Raw genomic sequence first — 21,607 nt, forward strand, 5'->3', positions numbered from 1 at the left:
GCGGCAGAAGCGGAGGGAAGGTGACCGTTTCGTGCGCGGCGGGAATCGGGGCGCCGTGGGGCGGGCGGGGCGGATCACAACGTTCGGCATATGGCGCGATCTCAGAAGCGATGCAAGCTTACACGTGGGCTGCGCCGCGGGGCCGCCGCGTCGCCCGGTCTCAGCCAGAGGCGATGCGCGCCATCCCCCGCCGCGGGCGGCCGCGATTGCCGAGGGCGGCGGCAAAGGCCCCCCGAGAGTGCGCGTCTTCCGAGCACTGGAGGGCCGTCCGCCCCGCGGAGAACGCACCGCCCCCCCCCCCCCCCGCCCCCGGCCGGTGCCCGCCTCCGAACGGACAGTAAGCAGGAGACAGCGCTCGTGCACGGCTCGCTCGCATGTACAGGGTATTATCTGTATGAGTATGATACGAGCTTTGCGCAGCTCGACAATCCTCCCTTGACCTTGACGAGGCCGTCGCACTCCCCTGCCGTCGCACTCCCCTGCCGTCCCCACTTCGCGCCTATCCGGCCACGTGTACACCGCGTCGTCGTGTACGCTGCCCGCCCTGCCGCACACCAGATCACCCCCGTCCGTGATCCAATCCCCCAATTCCCAAACTTTTTTCCATAATCTTGATTTTTCGGATCATTTTTCGTTGCACGTGCCTCCGACGGCGACCGCGTCGACCGCATCCAAGCCCCCTGCTCTCACCATTCGCCCGCGCCACCAAACCGCTCCTCGCCACCCTCTCCGCGCAGCCGCCGCCCCCCAGACTCCACCGCGCCCCCCTTCGTCGCATCCGTCAAACGCCGCACGTCCCGCAATGGTCGCCAAGTCAGGAGCGTAAGTACCCCGCCGCGGCCGCCGCTGCCCCGTCTCCCATGCGCGCTTTGCTTGCCGCGACGCGCCGCGCGCCATCCGCTTGCCTCTCGCCGCACGCGCCAACTAACACCCGTCCCCCCCCCACCCCGCCCGCGCGCCCCCCTCGCAGTCCGCCGGTCCCGGAAAGCGTGCTGAAGAAGCGCCGCGCCACAGAGAAGGTCGCCGGCGAGCGCCTGATCGCCGCCAAGGCCGCGCAGAAGGCCCGCCGCGAGGCGAAGAAGGAGGCCTTCAAGCGCGCGGAGACGTACGCCGCCGAGTATCGCGCGGCCGAGCGCACCGTCATTGACGCCAAGCGTGCCTCGCGTAAGGACGGCAAGTTTTACGTCCCCGACGGCGCCAAGGTCGCCTTCGTCATCAGGATCAGGGGTATCAACGCTATGCCGCCCAAGGAGAAGAAGATCCTCCGCCTCCTCCGCCTCAGGCAGATCCAGAACGGCGTCTTCGTCAAGCTTAACTACGCTACCATTCGCATGATGCAGAGGGTCGAGCCCTACATCACGTACGGATACCCCAACTTGAAGAGCGTCAAGGAGCTCATCTACAAGCGTGGCTTCGGAAAGGTCGGTACCAGGGGCGCCTGGTCCCGTATTCCTCTTTCAGACAACAGGATCATCGAGGAAGCTCTGGGCAAGTACAATATTATCTGTATGGAGGATTTGGTCCATGAGATCTTCACCTGTGGAGAGCACTTCAAGGAGGCCAACAACTTTTTGTGGCCCTTCCAGCTCTCCTCCCCGAAGGGTGGCTACTCCAAGAAGTCAAAGCTCATTCACTTTACCGAGGGCGGCGATGCTGGCAACCGGGAGGACCTTATCAACAGGCTCATTCAGCGCATGAATTAGTTTTTTTACCCAATTCATTCATCCCGTCTCATCTCCCGCTTGCCTACTGTGACGTAAAACACCCACCCGTTTTCGCTACTTCTACTCGCACCTCCCGCTGCGCATCAGGCTACCCGATACCCAATGGCGATCACGTTGACTAGTAATTCCAGGCGCTGAAAAGCAAATACAGTAGAGACAAAACACACAGCTTGAGCAACTGTAATCTCTTTCTTACTTGATCCGCACAAACACAGAAATGCAAAAATGAAAAAAATTGTCAGCGTGACACTCGTGCGCCCTACCCCTTGCCCCTTGCCTACCAACTTGCTCATATCTCATCTCCCGCACCCGTTTCGGGGGCGCATTCGCCACCCTCCTCTTGCCTCTGCAGAGATCTCTTTTAATCGTAATCTCACCATCCCCTACTTTCTAACCGACCGGTCCTGGTTGTAGTCAGGTGCAAAACAGATGCCCATCACTGCACCGCGTTTACGTGCACTCCGGATTCCTCAATGTGAAAGCTTGTAAGACATTCATTGGAGCATGCTGTGTTTCGAAAACTCCCCAACAAACACTGTACGAGGATCCATGTCATTTTGAAGCAAACACATGTATCAAACGCGCAGTGACGCCATGCAGAAGTGTACGTCATTCTAGTCATACCCTATCACTGTGCCCCTTTCTCAGAGATCGTATATTTTTGCCTAGATCCTCCAACCGTTTTCTCGAAATCTGATTACCAACTTGGTCCAAGAGACCATGCTGTCCACTGTACAAGCAATTGATGTGCTTCGCACGGCGCGGTGGCACTTTCTCTCGCCTTGTGCTTTCCGTACTGAGTTTGCTTTTTTTCTTCTCGCGACTCGCGGGGGAGAGGTCAGGACTGTCATGAAAGCTGCTGGGCATTGTTCAAAGGGTCGCTGTGAAAGAAAAGAGAATGAAAGTTATAAAGAAGATGTGAGAGTGGAACTCGTGGTCACTGCAAATCGATTGTGGAGGACGATTGTTCCTTCTGCTCCCCCTCTCTGCATCCGTGACTTGATGTTACTCCTAGATTTACTCCAGGACAAAGGTCCAATAGACACTCGTCTATAGTACATTATTCGATCCATTTTATTCTTGACTTCCGCTTCCTTGACAAGAAAGAAAAAGATACCTCCGCCATCGCACTTTTCTTCTGACTGGGGACAGAAAGGACTTTGTGATAATTGCATGTTCTTCGTGGTCGTTTTTAGATATGTCTGGAAAAGAAGCTTTTCTAAACCACCTTAAAACCGCATGTAAAATAACTTCGAAACCAAAAACCCCACTTTAAAAAAGGAACTATGTACTCAATCTGCATTACATTCTTAATCGTTCTGCGTATTCAAAGCTGCTATCCCTGTGTTCTGCAAGATGTTATTGGCGAAAACAAGTGCGTTAAGGAAATAGTGTCCAAGATAGCCTTTAAAATATTCAATTTAATTTATATATATTCTTGCAAAAAAAGAGCTGTCTTCATATGAGGACATCGCCGTCCTCATATGAGAACAAGACCCGGTCGGATAGATCTATACCGTACTAGAAAACGGTGGCTGGCTGTGAGCAAGTGAAGACAAGTTTCCATTACGTTTAATATATCTTTGGTGTGGAGTCTGCTGTATACGAGAACGACACACATGAAAGCAGATTGGTAATGGATGGATACAACCACTGTAATCTGTAAACGCTATTTCGAAGAAGAAACATGGGAATATATTTACGTAGCATAGTTAGGAACTGCGTTGTGCAAAGATTTAGGGTGTGAAAGTTTCAAACGGGGAAACTTACAAGTCCGTAGTTGGTTTCACCTTCTGCGAGACCTTCAGGGAGACGGCGTTTGTGATTAATTAAGTCGAGTAAGTCGTGCAATCGTCGGACGAATGAAATGCTGCACAGTCAATGAAGTTGCATTGCTTGGGCGAGTCTTTCACACTAGGCGGCAGCGGCATGCATTGCGAGGCACGTTGCTCCATTTCGGGAGGTTTTCTTTTGCGACGGCATTCACAGGTGACACGATGCGCTCTTCGCAAGACGACCACGTCGAGGCTCGCAATGGAAACAAGGAGGCGCAATGATGGCGCAACGATGGCGCAACGATGGCGCAAATGCGCTTGTTCTCAAGGCAAGAACGTGGCAATGTTGGGCCACGTGTGTCACGTACTGTACGTAGGGTTGTCAGTGTTTGCATGACAGCAAGTCATGCCGGAGTCAGGCTGCGTTCAGCTACAGTAGCATACAGTAGCTTCATGGGTGCCGGACGCGCGTCTACAACGTGCCTGTTTGCTTCGTTGCAGGGTAGCATCATGGGTGCCGGACGTGCGTCCACAACGTGCCTGCTTGCTTCGTTGCAAAGTCCAAGCTAGCTTGCAAGGGCGCTTTGGGGAGATGCGGCTTTTTAAAGGACGGAGATTCCACTCGCTTTACCGTAGCTACAACCACAAGCATAGGAATACTGCATCCCTTGCTGCTATGCTCCACCGTTACTCTATTAACTCTGTTGGCTGCGCAGCGCTTGGGGCGTCAAGCGTGGAATATCAGCCTTTTTCGCTGAGTAAAGTTTTGGCCGGCTGGGACAGGATGACATTTATTAAAGGAAAATCGTTAGTGTTACAGTCGCATGCTGGTTAAACATGTTGTTCTAGCTTGCCACTGTTGTCCACCGTGTCACGGAAGGCTGTTTTAAACAAACTTGCTTTTAAAAAGAGCTTCAAGCATGCTCAATATGGTGCTGTTCGTGGAATGTGATACGGTATGAAGGGTAATTTACCTCGCGTCCACAGTGGCATGTCGTTGGCAATGCATGGGGCGATCATAGAGCAGTGCAAAATTGAAAGCTTACACTTGCATTTCTTGTTCATATTTTTAATACAAATGGTAAGCCGGCGTTTATTGGTCAAAAATATTTTGAAAAAACATGGTAAGGAGGATCTCGTAAGAGTCTATCTGTGACGCTTTCCTTACGTAAATTAACTGCTTTCCAATTTCGCAATGCCAAATGCCAATGCCCGCCTTTACGGAAGCGTAAAATTCAGAAATAATTATGTCCTTTCGCATGAGCGAGAAGCCAAAAGGCTGGTTGGTGCCAAGTCCTCCCAGTCGACACGCGCCATACCATCACGAAGAGATGAAGGCTTTCGATGCTTTCAAAATTTGGAGCGCCGTGACATCTTCCGCCCCTCCCATCTCCCCAGCCCCCCCCCGCCCCAACCGTAACCCGGTCGACCACGCCCATCCCCCGCTCCCCAACCGCAATCGCTTCGCGTCTCCCTCCTCACCACCCTTCACATGAGCGGCCAAGCGCACTCGCTGTCGCTTTCGTCCCGCCATCGTCGGACTCAAAAGCACGAGCCTGCGCTCCAGCCCTCGCCGCCCGACCACGACATGACCGACCACGCCGACCTACACGACTCGGACTCCGATCACGACGACAGACCCAATGCCCCTCTGCCCGTCTGGCTCGTCGCGGGCAGCGGCCCGCATCGCGGCGTCCCTGCCCTCCGCGCGGGCCACTCTCTCGTCGCCTTCTCCAACAGGCTCTACTTGTTCGGAGGCTACTGCGAATATCACAGCTACATTTCCGCACATCCCGAGGATAACGACGACTTGGCCAGAGGCATGCGCCCTGGTCTTGGTGTCCATTTCAACTCGCTGCACGAGTTTTCTTACGACACGGGCGAATGGCGCGTCGTCCATCCCGGCTGTCATGATTACGATACACATATCCAGGGCCTACCACGCCCACGTCGTCACGCTTCAATTGTTGTACATGGCAAATCCGTCTTTGTTTATGGAGGCTTCAGCGTTGAAGGCACCGTCATTTCGGATTTGTGGGAGTATAAACTCGAGTCTAACACCTGGCTTCGTCTTCCCACCCCAGCCGCTTCTCCCGCCAACGACCGCTACTACCATCCCCAGGATACGAGCAATAAGAAGCCAGCCGTTCCAGTGGGGCGAGCTGAGCACACTGCTGTCACCTATGGTAACAAGATGGTTGTCTTTGGTGGTTACGACGGAAAGAGGAAACTCAACGATATCTACGTCTTCGATTTTGTTACCCAGCGCTGGTCCCGACCAGCGATTGCTGAGCACAACGCCCCTAGCCGTCGCTGCAAGCATTCCGCTGTTCTATACAAGAAGCGCATGTACATAACTGGCGGCTTTCAGTACAAGGAAGGCGACAATTATGCGCTCACCGATATGCACGCCCTTGACCTTGACACCTTTGTCTGGAGCCCCATTCTCATGGGAAATTCTTGTCCCGATGCTCTGCAGGGCCACAAGGCTGTCGTATGCGGCGATAGCATGTACGTGCTTGGCGGAAAGGTCCGACAACGACTACGTGGCCACCCACCCCATCATTCCAACTTCCCATCGACTATGCAGATGCCGATGCCCTTGAGGGACGGCAACAATCCCCAAAGCATGTCTATGATGGGACCTCCTGCCCAACCTGTAACTATGGATTTGGGTTATGTCGCGCGACCAGGCGCCCCGGATAATCGCAGCTCTGGTTTGAACAATGTTGTTTTTCGTTACATATTCGATGCGAACAAGTGGGAAATTCTTGAAACCAGCGGACATCCGCCGGCGCCACGGCAACTTCATGCTGCCGTCGCCCTGCCGACTGGTGGTGGACGCGGCTCGATTTTTGTCTTCGGTGGTACGGACCGCTCGAAGCAACGCTTCTTCAATGACCTTGCTGAGTTGCGAGGTGTCCGCATCACTTCAGACGCTTTTGCGCCTCCTTGCCAAGCATGCTCATCATACAATATCCTCCTGGACAGCAACATTTTTTCGGATGTCTATTTCGTTGTGGAAGGGCGCACAATTCACGCCCATCGTGCAATCCTTTACGCAAGGTCTGAGTACTTTCGAAACATGTTCGATTCGAGAATGCGAGAATCGATACAAACAGAGATCGTAATTCCGGAGGTGTCGTACGAAGTTTTTCGCGGGGTGTTAGAATATTTGTATGCAGGAAAAGTGAAAGTCACACACGGTAAGCTTGCCCTTGACTTGCTCAAAGCAGCAGATATGTTCCGAATTGAGGGCTTGAGAAATCTCTGTGTCGAAAAAGTCGAGCAAGCCGTTACTGTTGACAATGCCGCTTTCGTCTGTCAAGTCGCAGATACCCACAACGCGCAGCATTTGAAGGTTTTCTGCATCACCTTCATTATGCAGAACTTCAAAGAAATTATCAAGTCGGAATCGTTTCAAACTCTCATGAGACAAGACCCAGGTGGCCTGGGCCACGAAATTCTCGAAGCTTATTCTGAAAATAGTCCATACTCATCCGGCTCGAAAAGAGCGCGCAAGTGATTAGTTTACATGATGCCCACTTACTACGTATATCCTGAGTGCATTTCATCGGCCTAATTTAGCAACTTAATCACTCGCTTACGAGTTGGACGTCGAGTTCGCTTCTTGGGTGCAGTGGTCCTGTATCGCAGTGCAAGATTCCGCGATGTGATGGGCGGGGATATATCGTCGTCTTCTGAGATACATATGACTTCCAACCCTGTGCCGGACACAGTTGGTTGAGTTGTGCGTGACGATTCCTTACGACTGCCCCGAGAACGGCTGCTTTTCCCCCGTCCTTTCTTTCCCTGTACATAAACTAAATCAATATCAGAGTCAGAGTTACTACAGACTTCCTTCTGTCGAGCCGCATCAGTCCGACGACGCTTCTTAGCAACTGGACCATCCTGTCCTTCAAATTCTTCTTTACTCGGTTCCCGAGATGACCTTGTCCCATGGGCTGAGTTCGATTTGCCGGTGCTCTGCCCTCTCTTCCTTTTCGTACTACCCTCGTGCGTAAGGTCCATATGTTCTGAGTGGGTGGAAAGTGTCTCTTCTTCCTGCGTCGATGATAGCGTCGGCTCGAACTCGCCGAGACTTGTTTCCAATTCGCTTTCATCTTCATCGCTGCCAGACATATCCTTCCCTTTGATAGCATCGCGAAGAGCCTGAATAGTAGTGGATTTCTGCCTGCATCCATCAAGAAGGCCCAGCATTGTCTCTGATTCACCCGAGACCGCGGCTCTTGCTTCGCAGTGGATAGACATGAGCGATAGCAGTGCACGAGAGCAGCTCGATGCCAAAGTGCGAGACCTCGGGAATGCTGACCACGCCTTGATGATGTCCACGACCAAATTCTTGTAATTTGGAATGGAGTAGCCGTAGTTTTCCTTCAGCCAGCAATCCGTAATGTTTGCGAATGCGGAAATGGCATGCTCGACGATTTGCGGTAAACCCGCATCCGTGAGTCGCCCGACGATGGTGAGGAGTGAAGGGACCATCGCACATGCTTCCTGAGGGTTATCAGGGGTACAAATGGCGCACTGCCCGACCAGTAGTAGAGTTTTCTTGACGAGTTCATGATGAGCGATGCTGTCGGGATCGTTGAGAAAATGCATAGCAACAACAAGGCCTCTCTGCCGCATGATGCGTGAAACGTTATCGATATGGCCAGCGCACAGAGAAGCCAGGGTGGAAACGGCCTCAAGGCATAGCGGGTTGTCTCGCCAAAGTGTGGTAAGAAGGTCAACAGCGCCGGATTTGCCAACACGGGAGCGCTCCTCTATGCCAATACCGAGCAGGCCAAGGACAGTCGCGATTCGTTCGACAACGGGAAGAAAGACCCTGAAGCCTTTTAGGACGTTGACGGCCCATTCGCAAACGCCTGCGCGGAGAAGCCCTCGTCTTGCTTCGTAGGCAGTTTCGAAAGCAGTTCGGAAAGAGCAGACCTCGACGAGAACATCAGCGACTTGTCGTACGGTATCCAAGGCCTCGGCAATTTCGAGTCCTGAAGCATGAGCCGGTAAAAACGTTGGTACACTGCCAAGTTGTCTCTTGACCACGGTCCACTCCTTCTTTTCCAGCGCGTGGCGAAGCGTATGGATGTTGAATTGAGATGGTTGCGGTACCATGTTAATAAGCGCTAATGTACCTGACAAGGAGCAGTGGTTGTGTGGCTTTTCGCCTATCGGTTTGGGATAGAGAACAAGGTGGAGTGCAAGCAGCAGGTTCTGAAGCGGCAAGGGCTTATGTTGTAGGAGCATGGCCGTCGTTTTCCCGCCAGTCTCGACCGTTGTGGTTCTCAGTTTACCAAACTCGGTGCTGGTTGGTAGTTTCTTGCGTTTATGATATCACAAAAAACTTGTAACTCTTTTATTCGCTTAATTCTCTCAGAACTTTTGAGGGGTCCAATCATCTGCGATTCTGACGTGAAGGACATTTACTAGTTGTCTCCAAAATTTTTAACTCCCGCCAAAATGCTCCCAATCTGTCCCAGTTTCCTGAAACACGGTTTCTTCACACTCTTACCCCCCAAGTCATGAGGGGTGCCGGGTGCAACTCGGAACAGGCTTGTAGCATCGCTGAGAAGTTGCTTTGCTCAACAGTGAAGCCTGATGGGAAAAAGTGACCTTCGCTTCCCGCATTCTGTTACCCATCCATTGAACCCTATGTGTCGTCCTGTGCCTGTACCGCATTGGCGAAAGGAATAAGCTCGTCTTTTCAGGTCGATGATCATGGGAAAGCTATCGTTCCCTGCTCAAAGGATAAATCTTCACATTTCAACCACGGGCACTAACAAAATCGATAAGCAAGGTGTTCAAAAGTTGGATACTTTCTCAAAGCGCTCATTCACCCAGACTCTTTCGTATGTTGCACTTTCGAAATGCATGTACGTTAGGAAACAACCTTTACTATGTCAATAGTTTTCGGTCTTGGCTTCTAGATACTGATATCATGTCTGCATGGCCACAGGTACGAAATCATTACCCGTCACGGTACACGGTCGCCTTGTCGAACAGTTAACTTTTAAAATTTTAGAATCACCTCACGCAGACCTTTCTATATCAGTTCCAATATCGTCCATCAAAGGATGATTCAGCTTATTTGTTCTTTTGAAAATTTCATGACATTTCTCGCCGTTTACGTCTTCCTCCGTTTTACACGTCGAAAAAGCGATGTGAAGTGTCCTCTGCAGTGTCGCAACTTACTATTGCACCTGCGAAACTTTTTTCCCTTGGGCTTCGGTTGTCCACCCTCCTTTTTCGTTCTTATTTGAATCTTGCTGCACTGCCTATCCCTCTCCTCTTTGCACCGTGTTTTGGGGCCTAGTGCACCTAGGGTCCCCCCTATTTTTTTTCTTTGTGCTCACACAAGTTGCTTGCTCCCTCTATGTCCAGCGATGACAGACCAATTTAATGGGGATGATGCTTTGCGATACACAAAGGGGGACTTAAATACGGTTGAGATATCAGGATGGTTGGTCAAAGAAGGAAAGAAGTTCAAGAAGCCAACCCCAAGATTCCTGCGGTTACGCAACTCAGAGCTCAGCAATCACAAAGAGCCGAATGAACAACCGACTTGGACTGCCTCCCTTGTCGATTGTTCTGTAGGACCGGGGCCTAGAAAGAACGAATTGCTGGTGCATTTACCCAAACGGAAAATATCTTTCTTCGCTGAGTCGAACGCGGATTTTGAAAAGTGGATATTTGCCTTGAAGAAAGCAACCTCAGGTAACGTCAAGGTTGAAACTTTCTATGTCTTGGGTGAGGTCATTGGAGACGGCGTCAACGGCGACGTGCTGAAGGGTTGGGACCGGGCAACGAATGAAGCGGTGGCAATTAAGTCCATCCCCTATGAAGGAGACCCGAACGAAGAGCGGGACCCATGTGCGGAAAACGAAATCGAAATTGTCAAGTCTTTAAAACATCCCAGTTTAGTGAAAACATACGACGTTTTCAGAGACATGGAAGAGAAAAAGGTTTACATGGTGATGGAGTTTGTTGCTGGGGGTGAACTGTGGTCGAGGGTTGCACACGAGCGCGGAAACTTGATTACAGAGGGCGATGCCATCAGAGTGACTCGAAACGTTCTTTCTGCTATTGTGTACTTGCACGAACATAACATTGTCCACAGAGATGTGAAGCTCGAAAACGTGTTATGCATCGATCCGGATTTGCAAAAGCCTGTGCAAGTGAAGCTTGCAGATTTTGGGCTCTGCTCGAGGCTCTCCGGGATGGACGAAAGCTTGAAATCTTCGGTGGGGACATTGCAATATTGGGCCCCCGAAATCATAAAAGAACGAAACTACGGGGCAAGTGTGGACTTGTGGGCTTGTGGAGTGTTGGTGTACATCAGCCTTTCTTCGCAGTTTCCATTTTCCGGGGAAGATGAAGAGGAGTACTGTGACAGCGTTTTAAGAGAGGAAGTGGAGTTTCCTGAGGATTTGTGGGGAAACGTGAGTGACGACGCGAAAGAGTTTATTCGAGGTTTGTTGTCGGAAGATCCAACCAAGAGGCTGACAGCTGATGAGGCGTTGAAGCATCGTTGGATTACAGAACATCCGTCTCTCGAGATAGAAGAGGAAGAAGGGAGCAGGGCGCAGAGCGAGGAAGAGGAGGCTTTTGCCGTACCGAAAAGTATCTTTGGAGGGAAGAGAAGGACACCGGCCCAGATTTTAGCAAAGGTTCGATCGTCACATCAAGGGGGTTGATAGAGTTTTGTTGATGGTATGTGTAAATGTATTTTGAAAGCCGCGGTGCCTTTCGACGTTTATGGTAGTGGTTGCATGATTGTGTCCCGCACTCGCATCCCGACAACAGAGAAAATTCTTCTGAAGAAAGGAAGGCAACTGCTACCGTACATAAATCGCTATCCAAATGGGACTATGACACTGAAGGAGAAAGATGAGCCTGTTGCAGAGAGGCTATTGCACGCGCATCCGCAAAGTACAGCTACAGTGAATTAATCTCCCCCCGCATGTAGCCGGGGGCTTCGAGGGACAGTGCCACCGAAGGATATCGTTGATGCAAAAGCAGCTGTTGACACCTTGTCATGCTTCAGACGGCCCTCGAACAAAGTCTTGCTCGCGGTTCCCAGTCCTGGGCCTCTAAGAGTGGACGAAGAACGTGGCTTCGCATAAGGCCTCTTGCAAGGATTCAACAAACTGGGACGTTGACCAAAGCGTTTCAAGAAACCAGGGTTTGTTCAGCGTCCAGTATGATCTGAATGACATCTGGCAGCTTATTACCGAAAAAGTACTTTTATTCTACCAGGTGTCATAGTCTCCGAAACACTTCCCCATCGTGATCCGAGAGATCTTTCTCTGCTTCTCACGTATTTGTAACTCCAAGCATTCTCTCTCTCGTTACACATTTCTCGCAGACAAGAACTTTAATCTCCCCAGCGTTTCCTGGACAAGCAGGCCGTCATTCGGTTTTAATCTCTCCTGAAGTCAGCAGCCTACCCCATCCCGAACTTACACTCTCTCATCAACCATGAACAGCCTTTGCTTCGGCACCGCAGCAACACTATCCAACAACGGCCTATCCTTCCTCCACTCCACTCAAACATGCGCTCGTAAGACTCCATCGAACAACCCTCCCGCAATCTTACGGGCGCGCCGCATGCGTCGGAGCCCAGTGATGGCGACGGCCGAAACTGTAACCAAGCAACTAGGCTCTGATGACTTTCTGGAACGCATCCGGGGTATCAACCGGATAGAGGAGATTTCGGCAGTCTCGGACCGTCTCTCCGTTCTAGTGCCCATCGCAACGGAGGATCCTAACCAGCAGGTGCGCTATGCAGCCATCTCACGAATCTCTAACTTTGACGCAGCCTCACTTTCCGACGACGACGGCCAGCGCGTGCTGGATGCGGCGCGGTTTGTTATGGTCAACGACAAGGAGTCTTCGTGCCAGTCGGCGGCGGCGGACCTCATTGCGGGGCTTAAGTTGAAGGATGGGTTTGATGACCTGGTGGATATGTTTAACCGGACGTCAGATTGGATGCTCAAGTTTAGTATTGCGGCGGGGCTGGGGGAGATGGGGGATCCGAAGGCGTTTGATTTTTTGGTGTCGGTGTTGAATAATGAAGAGGAGCAGGACTTTTTGTTGATTGCCGCCGCGATTGGGGCGCTGGGGGAATTGGGAGATGAGCGCGGAATTCCCGTCGTGGAAAAGTTTTTAACAAACGAAGATTCATCGATTCAGGAAAGGGCCAAGATTGCACATTCAATGCTCACTGCGAGCAAGTGAGTCGGGGCGTGACTCTTTGCTGGTGCGAATAGGGGTAAAGTTTTGAGGGCGGCATGATTAGGCAAATAAAGAAAAGTATTGTATGCGCGTGCATGATTTAATTCACTGCTTTGGCATCAGGCATTCACGCAAGCGCAAGATACATGCTGCGCGCAAAGTCTCACAGCGCTTCAAAGCATTGTATGGCTTGTCGGTACACACGAGGATGAGAGGGAGCGCAAGACGATGTCCTGCGCAGCGGAAGCGGTAGTCAACCACATGGCCTCTTCGCATAATTCCCACCCTCCCCAGTAATTTCCATCCCTTGCTACCTGTTAGGTACTCAAGGCTGGGTTGTGAACCAGTGTTTCAGACCAGAGTTCTTTAAAATAAGTACGTACCGTAGATGTAGGTATAGTGCAGACAAAAAGCTCCACCATGCGATGAAGAAAGTGCTTCGATAATGTGCTAATGGCGAAAAGACTTGATTGCAAAAGTGTCAGAAGAAATTAAATTTTGCCCTTCTCGGGTGTCCCTACCGTATGCCAGGTTCATCCTGTACGTGGGATCCGATTCCACTCCTCCCATCTGCTCTTTACCCCATCCCCGTCGTACCGCCCACCCGCCCACCACCAAGACCTACCCCCGACCCCGACCGCGGCCCCGCCTCCGCCGTTTCTCCAGATGGCGCAAAAGGCTCCGAAGCGTTGGGGTGTCAGTGAGCCAATCTCCATTGCGCAGCCAACGTCCCGCGACCACCGTCTCACCAGCGAACTGGAGGAGTGTCTGCACCACAACAACCTGTACGAAACCAATACCGGCCGCCAGCTGCGCGAACAGGTCCTTGTCGAACTCAACAACATCGTGCAAGCATGGGTGACGAAGGTCTCCGTCTCGCTGGGGATGCCGGAGCACGACGCCAAGAACTGCGGTGCCAGGATTTGTACATTTGGGTCCTACAGGCTGGGTGTTGATGGCCCGGGCGCGGATATTGATACCCTCGTTGTAACCCCCCGCCACATCGATCGTCAGAGACATGTGTTCGGTCAGGTGTCTCCAGAGTCGGCCACGGCCTCGACAAAGGGGCTCATCCTGGTGGACATTCTCCGCGCTACGCCGGAAGCGACAGATGTCGTTGCCGTGCCGGACGCGTACGTCCCCATCGTCAAGTTCGAGTATAGGGGCGTTGAAATTGATTTCCTGTTTGCCGCCTTGGAGCTCAGCCGCATCCCGAAGACATTTGACATTCTGGACGACTCAGTCCTTCGCAACGTCGATGACGCCACGCAGCGCAGCATCAACGGCGTTCGCGTCACAGACGCCGTGTTGCAACTTGTGCCCAACATCACCAATTTCCGGACCGTGCTAAGGGCGATCAAGCTGTGGGCAAAGCGGAGAGCGATCTACTCGAATTCCCTGGGGTTTTTGGGCGGCGTGGCATGGGCTATTTTGACGGCCAGAGTGTGCCAGTTGTATCCCAACGCTTCGGCTTCGTATCTGCTTTCGCGGTTTTTCAAAGTGTACGACAAATGGAACTGGAGCGTGACGTCGCAATCTGCACCAGTTCTGTTGTGCTCGATCTCGCATGGAAACCCTTCGATGGGCTTTAAGGTCTGGAGCCCTCATGCCAATCAGAGGCATTTCATGCCTATCATTACCCCGGCATACCCGAGCATGAATACCACCCACAACGTCTCTGCGTCAACGCTTGCGACCATGAAGATGGAAATAGCACGCGGTTTAACAATTTGTGAAGCCATTGAGAGCAATGCAGATAAAGAAGAAAGCGAAAACGCGAAGAGGGGCATGGAGGCTTGGCAGGACCTATTTGTACCATCAGAATTTTTTGGCAACTTCAAGCGGTATCTTCAGATTGATGTGTATGCAGACGACTCTGAAAGTTACAAGAGATGGAAGGGTATGGTTGAGTCACGGCTGCGGTTCTTGATACACAAGTTCGAAGACTCTGGGTTAGTCAAGTATTTGAGACCGTACCCAGAAGGGTTTTCGGACAACCCGGAGCTACCAGCCGGATGCGGGAAGACGTTTTTCTTTGGCCTCGTCATCCACCCCCCATCGCCCGCGTCGAGAGCGGCAGCGGGAGCCGGAACAAGAATGTCTGTCAACATCACGGTTCCTGTCACCATGTGGAAAGCACAGGTCAATTCATGGGCAGACAAAACACCAGCCATGCATCTTCAAGTCATGGTCATGCGTTCTGCCAACCTTCCGTCTTTTGTGCAGAGATTAATTCCCGCGTCCGGTGTAGCGAAGTCGTCCAAGGGTGTCGGGAAAAAGAAGAAGAGGAAGAGGTCTAAGGGTAAAGAGAATGACGTCGGGGATGCAACTGAGAACGGGGTCAAGGCAAAGAAGCCTCGAAGTGAAAACCAGAAAACTGGTGACGGGGATGACTCAGGGGCTACGGAGGGTGCCCAAGCCACAGAGCCAAAGGGCAGTGATTTGAACGTTGCCGAAGTCGCTCGAGTGGAGAACAAGGGAAGCGAACCAATTACAGAAACTGATGGAGGTGTTGCAGAGGAAAACGGATCGAAGGAAGACCCGGAAGAAACTACAGCAGCTGAGAGGTTGAGGGCAATGGCAGCTGCAAAGGCAGCGCCTGAAAAGGTAGTCAATGATGAGCTCGTATCAGAGATTGCAGCTTCGCACTCGACTACGGGTGAGGTCAAGGCAATAAATGTCAAACTCAGAGCCCATGGGAATCAGTAGAAGTGATCCATCACTCTTGCATATTGCCTCAGCCAGACATGTTCTCGTACGCATGAACGCACGTGCTGTCCACGTTTGACTCCGTGCTTGTCGCTTTGTAATGACCGTGATCACCGTATGTCCCCAACGGAGAGATAGGCACACAGGGGGTGTTGAAAAAGAGTTCTGACACGCTATTTTAAACTGGGCTTCATTTTAATCTTGATATGTTCACCTGCATGTCGGGAGGGGTTCTGATGCCATATTGCGAGTCCTGTTGACATCTAGATGTGTAAACTCAAACTTTTGTGGAGCAGTGCTATCTGTGCGTAAACGATTCTTCATCGGTAACCTTGCACTTTTTCCGAAAATATGCAAGACATTCTTCTTGGGCCGACGGACGCTTCCATCTCCCATAGGACATGTTCGTTCTCATATCGAGATGCTGTTTTCTCCACTGGGCGGTCGTCTCATGACGATCTTCAAACCAACGCAGCAAGAGAACAATGTTCTTCTTGTGGTGAGCTTTATTCAAGAAAGCTGTGACCATTTTCTGAGATATCTCCCTGCATTCCTCCACACTGTATTGAGATTCTACAATTGATGCCGTGCTGTTTTCAAGAGCCGAAATATATGCCAGAAGATGTACAGCAAATTTGTTGAAAATTGTTCTCAACTTGGCTGCAGCCTTCTTTGGCGGATATGCAAGGAAGTCTTGCTTGTGTTTCAGAGTTTTCCTTACTGTTCGTTGAAGTCTTTCGGCTTGTGCGTCAAAAAAGGCTCGAGGCGATGAGTCGGGTAAATCAGCGGACCGCTCTACCCACGGTAGAAAGGTTGCCTGGAGCACTTGCACTAGAGCTGCGAAAAAGTTGTGGTACGGTTCAAACCAAGCGTAAAAAGACTTGATATCGCCCACTTCCAACGTATCTGCTCGCTCATGCAAGCAAAAAAGTATAAAGAAGAAGGTCTTAGTTTCGTAGCGCACCGCATTGGTATAGACTGTTAGCACATCGGCGTACCAGGCTTCGCCGTAGGGCATGGGACGGAAGGACGGGGCAACGAACGCGTCCGGGATGCCATCTCTCACAACGGTTTCGAGGCTTTTCAACTTTGCAAACTGCAGCAACGGATTCAGTGAGGTTCTCTCAGCGAGGTTGGCGAGGTTGGAAGGGCTATTCTGGCGAAAGAAGGGAAGAGCTGTTTTCTTTTTCAGGAGCAGGCCACCCGCTGGGGCTTGGTGTTTCGACGATGCGATTCGGGTCAGCTTTGCCCGAAGAGAATTTTCTGCGTCACCGATTCGCGGGGCCTGAGGTGAGGCGGATGATGAGCAAGATGAGGATTGAGACGTTTCGCGGTCGACAGATGGCATCGATTCAACGACTCGAAGGTGTGCCATGGAAAGGCGCAAGGCGTTGGTTTCGGGCAAACAGAAGAGCAAGCTCTCTGAGCCGGATGCGTTCTCGTTTACATATGTTTACGAAATGTGTCGCTCCACCAATTTGCATTCTGAAGTGACATTGGACAGTTACGTCGAGGAGGATTTTGGACGAGGAAAATTGTCTTTCTTTTCGTACAGAGTCGTTATCTGTTGCCTAGGGCGGTGCATTTCATCCTCGCCATCGCTGCCACGAAATTTCTGTAACTCTGGATACCGGATGCCTTGGACAGCACGCACACATTAAGCAAAAGGGCTGGCGGAATGAATACAGTACCACTCAATGGCGCGCTGCAAGGGCTTCTTCCTTAATTGATAATCTGTATCATAAAGACGCGGCGAAAGAGGAGTAAGCGACGATATCTTTGGCAAGCCGTTTACGTTGCTTTTGTTCAGTTTCTCTAATCTCTATTCAGGGAGAACTGACAAAGAGCTGAGGGAAGTTTGGAAAGTATAGAGCCGCATTCAACACCACTGCGGCACTCTCTAGAGCCCTTCTGGTGTACGGCAGTTGTTACCTTGAAGATTCAGGATGTGAAGATGGTGAGGCCATGCGGTGTCGTACCAGTGCATTTCACTGGGCCCGCGCCGTCGCATCCGCTGGCGTTGTCAGTCCTGTGCACTGTCCAGCTGGACAGGTTGCGTCATCACACTTTTAATGTTCACGGTGAACAGGATTGGATGTTACCAACTCATCCAGTAAGCCCTCTAAAAAAAATTCGCGGCAGATGTCTGGATCCTTCGATCCTGACATATACGCCGCTCTCCTTATGCCCCGGTTGCTGGCATATGATCGGGACCTATGCTTAGCGGAAACCTCGCTCACCTCCGGTTGCCTAGCCCTGGCGGACAACTCGCTCACCTCCGGTTGTTCACGGCACACATGCTTGTATGGTGACATCTTATCCAGTAAACGCTCTGAAGGAGATGAATATTCGTGATCGAGGCCTGGATGCATCCCTCCTGCCGCATTCGCCGCTCTCTTCAGCCCCCGTGTCACGGCAAATGATCGCCTAGCCCCGGCGGAAAACTCGCTCACCTCCGGTTGCCTAGCCCTGCCGGAAAACTCGGTCACTTCCGGTTTTACGTGTGAACAGCATACCTTGACTATGTCATTGGCACGTGGTAGGCGGGGCGCCAGGAACTTTCCATTCATAGGGTCTATCCCCTCATCGAGTTCGAACTCAATCACGACCCGCACGCCTTCGTCACTCGGCGCAGCCATATGGGGGGGGGTATATGCCAGAAGCGTCGACGGTCCAAGTCTGTGACGCCAGGGACATCTCCGCTCCTGCAACTGCAACACCAGGGAACATTACCCCCTCCCTCAAGTGATCGGCCCCTTGCTTCCTACCCAGGACCGAATCACACAATGCCACGTCCATCAGAGCTATTCCGTCTCTGGGGCTGGCGTTTGGGGAGTAGAGGTACGAGTACCCGCAATCCCTGGGTTTTTGCCATTTCTGGGCTACGCACATATAGTTCAGGCGACGCTTGAACTTCGCATCTGGTCCAAACATCGGCAAATCAGTGGAGTCCTGGAAAGACCCACTGATCAGCTTGCAAACCAGGTTTGATTTCACTTCCGCCGTACACTCTGCCAGTATCGGGGAAGGTTCAATCCAGTAGGGGATGTATATCCCGTCGTGGTCCAGATGCCTATTTGCAGCCTCAGCAAACAAATCCTCTTGAGCACTGTCGAACCATAAGATGACGTTTACTGCCGCCCCACCGCTGAGGTTGTGGCCCGAGCAGATCTTCTTGACCCAAACTTCTATGAGGGGCCTTATCTGCATAGACAGGTGATCATAATGATTCTTCCAGCTAGAACCGTTAGGGCGGTAACTCACCCACGGGATATCGCTGTCTACACCGACGCCGGGGTCGCTCACTGCAAACATTGCAGCGCTTGTGAGGAGCATCGTATCGACACAGCCAACGTACCCTTCGCGGTTGGACCTCCTCCCCGCTGGCATAGGCAGTTGGACGCAGCATTGTGGGGAACCAAGGATAATGCCGTTAGGCGCGGGGAGCTTAATGGCCCTCATTACGTCACAAAGGTAACCACCCTCATCGGTATGCGCCAAGACTGAAGACACGTTGTGTAGACCTATGAGGAAGGCTGTCAAATGCGCGCGCCCCGAGCCGGATAGTTCCGCAGAGTCAATAATTAGCTTGACCGCTCGGAGTGTCGCTTCCAGAGCAGCCCCACCATGAGGGACAGACCCTCTCCAGCAGTTGCTGCTGACATATACACTGTCGCTGTATACGTCCACCCCGCATCCTAGGGCGGCATAAAGGATAATGCCTAACAGCCGCTCGTTCTCGTCAAGACCCCGTTTCATGGCTATATAGACTCCAGGGCTCTCGAAGTGGTAATCCGACGATTCCAACTCACGTACTCTGAGATTCGCCCCTCCCAGTAGCCAGGAAGTTTCGACTTCTCCGAGGCCGGAAGTGCTTTTAGCCAGGAACTGGCCCAAGCGGCGGCACACTGCGGTGAGGTCAAACGTCCGCACTATGGGGAGGTAGCGAATCGGCCTTCTCGTGTGCGAGAAAAGTACATCTTTATGCGCGGCGGTGTACCTGCCACAGTGGCTCACATTCGCTGTCGGCGTCCCCCTGTCAAACGTATTGGCCCTGCTGGCGACCGTTTCCACGCGGTACTTCACTGTGGATCTACCCCTGGTCGGTAAGATCAATCCCCGTAGCCCGAGCAATAAATGTAGCACTATAAGACCTTACGACCGTGCGGTTCAATCCTTCTCCGGTGGCAACGCCTGCAGCAGACTGCACAAGACACGCGCTGAAGGCGCTCTTGGCGCTCGCGTTAACGTCCATTTTCATCGGCAATTTCTAACGCAGAAGACTGCCCCTCCACAAGAGCATCATCTTGCTCGTGTTCGGGGGTGTTGGTGTTGATATACTTTCCGGCTCGTTCCTCTCTTTTTTTTCTTTCTCTCCCTCTTCAACACGTGGAGCCTCCCCTTTCATCGCCGCCTGTGATGCCAAGATCAGACCGATACCTGCGACCCACGTAGATGGGGGAGGCGACGGGGCCTGCGACCCACGTAGGTGGGCGAGGCGACGGCGTCTTCATGTTGTTGTGGTCGCGGTGGGAGAATTAGAGGGTTAGTTGCTGGTACAGTAGTAATCGAGCGTGGCGCCCGCAGTAGCGGGAGATGCTTGCGGTCTCGCGAGAGGACGGACATGGAAAGTGAAGTTGGAGGGTGAATTGGTGATTTGGGTGCGTTCGCGCTGGGAGCGGTTGGTGGATAGCAAGATACGCCGGAGGATGCGTGTTGTGGAACGCTCGGATCATTTGTAGCCGAATTTGTTTGGTCGCGATCTCCTGATCGCCTCCGAGTTTCTCCCCAAATTCTATGTCACCGACAGTTGTGAAATGTATTTGCCCGAGGGCAGTGCCCTATCCATATTCATGTATCTTACCGTATCTGGGGGTGGAACCGCACCGTCCGTGGACGCCTGGCCAGAAAGTTGCAGCACTCATTTCTAATTTTCAACTAGAATCGGATTGTAGTTCTGAAATTAAATTGCAAGTACTGTACCCAAGGGTACCCAAGGGTACAGTGCATGAAAACCCGGAGAACCCGGCCACAGGCATGCTGTCCTTGTATTGTTTACAGTGAACAACAGGATTGGATGTTTCCAACCCCGAGTAATCGACTGGTTGGCATTGGAGGCGTTTCCTGAGCCAGGCGGGCATTTGTCCCATGCAGGGAGATACAGTATACCCAAGTATAAACTTGTGCTCAACACTCGGACTTTGCAAAATATGCCAACCAGTGAGGGAATAGACAGGTAGCCGGCCAGCTAATGCAACAGCTTCAGCTACAGTAATGAATGGCACCAGCTTTTTGAAGGCATCAAGTGCGAGAAGACTGCTGGAAGCTTGAGCGTGGCAACAAGTCAAGGACAGTCCAGGCGCAGTGCATGGCATGCATGGCGATATCTTTCTTTCTCACCAGCACGATTCCAATCCATACTCTCGTGATTGCATGTCATACAGGCGGACGTTGTCAACCAACGCTGATTCGCATGTCATCGCGCAAAACCAGTCCATTGGCGGGCACTCCAGATGGCGGCACCACGTTTAACATATCACATGTGCACGATGAAATGATAGGCACGGTAAGCATCTGAAAATGCCTGACTTGACTGGCGCTTGACTATGTACGATTTGTGACCTTTGCGCATCTACGCTGTTACTGTACATGGGGAACGCAAGAAGAGAAGACGTTTATCCAAATAACCGTGCCAACCCCCTTCACAACCTGAAACCCTGATAAGCCTGCAAGCACAAGAGGCGCCATAGACAAAGCGCAAACGCACCCCCTTGTCGTTTTTAATCGCCAACCATTACACCGACTATCTACACCTAGGCAATAATAGCTCTCGCAGGCGGCACCCTACGGGGGTGCACATTCTCCGCCGCATCGCGCGGGAAGCAAGAGCGCTAGTATTCAAAACGGGCGAGCGGGTCCGCGGACCTCTCAAGCCTCGCGTTCACCAGCGGGCGCTCCCCCAAAAAAAAACGCGCGCGCGCGGGTCACGACGCGGCGGCGGCGGCGACGCCGCGCCGACTCGCGATGTCGTCGACGAAGACCTTGACGAAGACGTGCATGTACACGCGTCCGTTCTGCGCGTGGTCGGCCTTGATAAAGTAGAAGAGGAGGTCCTCCGCGGAGAGGGCGTTGCCGATGACGCTC

The 21,607-nt window shown here is 52.1% G+C and overlaps 6 protein-coding genes; 4 read left to right on the forward strand and 2 right to left on the reverse strand.

The window, feature by feature from the left end:
* Window positions 1-732: 732 nt before the first annotated feature.
* On the forward strand, window positions 733-1,986 carry CHC_T00010071001 (60S ribosomal protein L7). XM_005715295.1 is given in 4 exon segments: window position 733; window positions 734-822; window positions 971-1,703; window positions 1,704-1,986. Coding segments are annotated over 2 exon segments (822 nt in total), but the record flags the coding sequence as incomplete, so codon positions are not given.
* Window positions 1,987-3,707: 1,721 nt separating this feature from the next.
* On the reverse strand, window positions 3,708-4,164 carry CHC_T00004047001 (hypothetical protein). The gene is made up of 3 exons (XM_005715296.1): window positions 4,111-4,164; window positions 3,983-4,039; window positions 3,708-3,866 (listed from the first exon to the last, which is right to left on the reverse strand). The coding sequence occupies exons 1-3, from the start codon at window positions 4,162-4,164 to the stop codon at window positions 3,708-3,710; spliced, it is 270 nt and encodes an 89-aa protein (XP_005715353.1).
* A 1,157-nt stretch (window positions 4,165-5,321) lies between these two features.
* Window positions 5,322-7,354, forward strand: CHC_T00004048001 (hypothetical protein). XM_005715297.1 is given in 2 exon segments: window positions 5,322-7,025; window positions 7,026-7,354. The coding sequence occupies 1 exon segment, from the start codon at window positions 5,322-5,324 to the stop codon at window positions 7,023-7,025; it is 1,704 nt and encodes a 567-aa protein (XP_005715354.1). The 3' UTR covers window positions 7,026-7,354.
* Window positions 7,355-10,494: 3,140 nt separating this feature from the next.
* Window positions 10,495-11,214, forward strand: CHC_T00004049001 (hypothetical protein). Its single transcript, XM_005715298.1, has one exon. The coding sequence runs from the start codon at window positions 10,495-10,497 to the stop codon at window positions 11,212-11,214; it is 720 nt and encodes a 239-aa protein (XP_005715355.1).
* Window positions 11,215-13,420: 2,206 nt separating this feature from the next.
* On the forward strand, window positions 13,421-15,463 carry CHC_T00010036001 (Poly(A) polymerase). The gene has a single exon (XM_005715299.1). It carries the CDS (start codon window positions 13,421-13,423, stop codon window positions 15,461-15,463), a length of 2,043 nt encoding a protein of 680 aa, XP_005715356.1.
* A 1,764-nt stretch (window positions 15,464-17,227) lies between these two features.
* Window positions 17,228-19,871, reverse strand: CHC_T00004051001 (hypothetical protein). XM_005715300.1 is given in 4 exon segments: window positions 17,228-17,532; window positions 17,533-17,890; window positions 18,090-19,617; window positions 19,805-19,871. The coding sequence occupies 3 exon segments, from the start codon at window positions 19,869-19,871 to the stop codon at window positions 17,533-17,535; spliced, it is 1,953 nt and encodes a 650-aa protein (XP_005715357.1). The 3' UTR covers window positions 17,228-17,532.
* Between the last annotated feature and the right edge of the window lie 1,736 nt (window positions 19,872-21,607).

The sequence above is a fragment of the Chondrus crispus genome, genomic scaffold, assembly GCF_000350225.1.
Source record: "Chondrus crispus Stackhouse genomic scaffold, scaffold_210, whole genome shotgun sequence".
Classification (NCBI taxonomy): domain Eukaryota; phylum Rhodophyta; class Florideophyceae; order Gigartinales; family Gigartinaceae; genus Chondrus; species Chondrus crispus.

What these genes read in the sequence shown, in the direction of transcription:
- CHC_T00004047001 (XM_005715296.1), bottom strand. Translation starts at nt 4,164, where the DNA reads ATGCAGTATTCCTATGCTTGTGGTTGTAGCTACGGTAAAGCGAGTGGA. An exon ending in GTAAAGCGAGTGGAATCTCC is followed by an intron (nt 4,040 to 4,110) that starts GTCCTTTAAAAA and finishes CGAAGCAAGCAG; the next exon opens with GCACGTTGTGGACGCACGTC. An exon ending in CCCTGCAACGAAGCAAACAG is followed by an intron (nt 3,867 to 3,982) that starts GCACGTTGTAGA and finishes CCCTACGTACAG; the next exon opens with TACGTGACACACGTGGCCCA.
- CHC_T00004048001 (XM_005715297.1), top strand. Translation starts at nt 5,322, where the DNA reads ATGCGCCCTGGTCTTGGTGTCCATTTCAACTCGCTGCACGAGTTTTCT.
- CHC_T00004049001 (XM_005715298.1), top strand. Translation starts at nt 10,495, where the DNA reads ATGGAGTTTGTTGCTGGGGGTGAACTGTGGTCGAGGGTTGCACACGAG.
- CHC_T00010036001 (XM_005715299.1), top strand. Translation starts at nt 13,421, where the DNA reads ATGGCGCAAAAGGCTCCGAAGCGTTGGGGTGTCAGTGAGCCAATCTCC.
- CHC_T00004051001 (XM_005715300.1), bottom strand. Translation starts at nt 19,871, where the DNA reads ATGAAAGGGGAGGCTCCACGTGTTGAAGAGGGAGAGAAAGAAAAAAAA. An exon ending in AGAGAGGAACGAGCCGGAAA is followed by an intron (nt 19,618 to 19,804) that starts GTATATCAACAC and finishes CACGGTCGTAAG; the next exon opens with GTCTTATAGTGCTACATTTA. An exon ending in CCCCCATATGGCTGCGCCGA is followed by an intron (nt 17,891 to 18,089) that starts GTGACGAAGGCG and finishes CGCCGGGGCTAG; the next exon opens with GCGATCATTTGCCGTGACAC.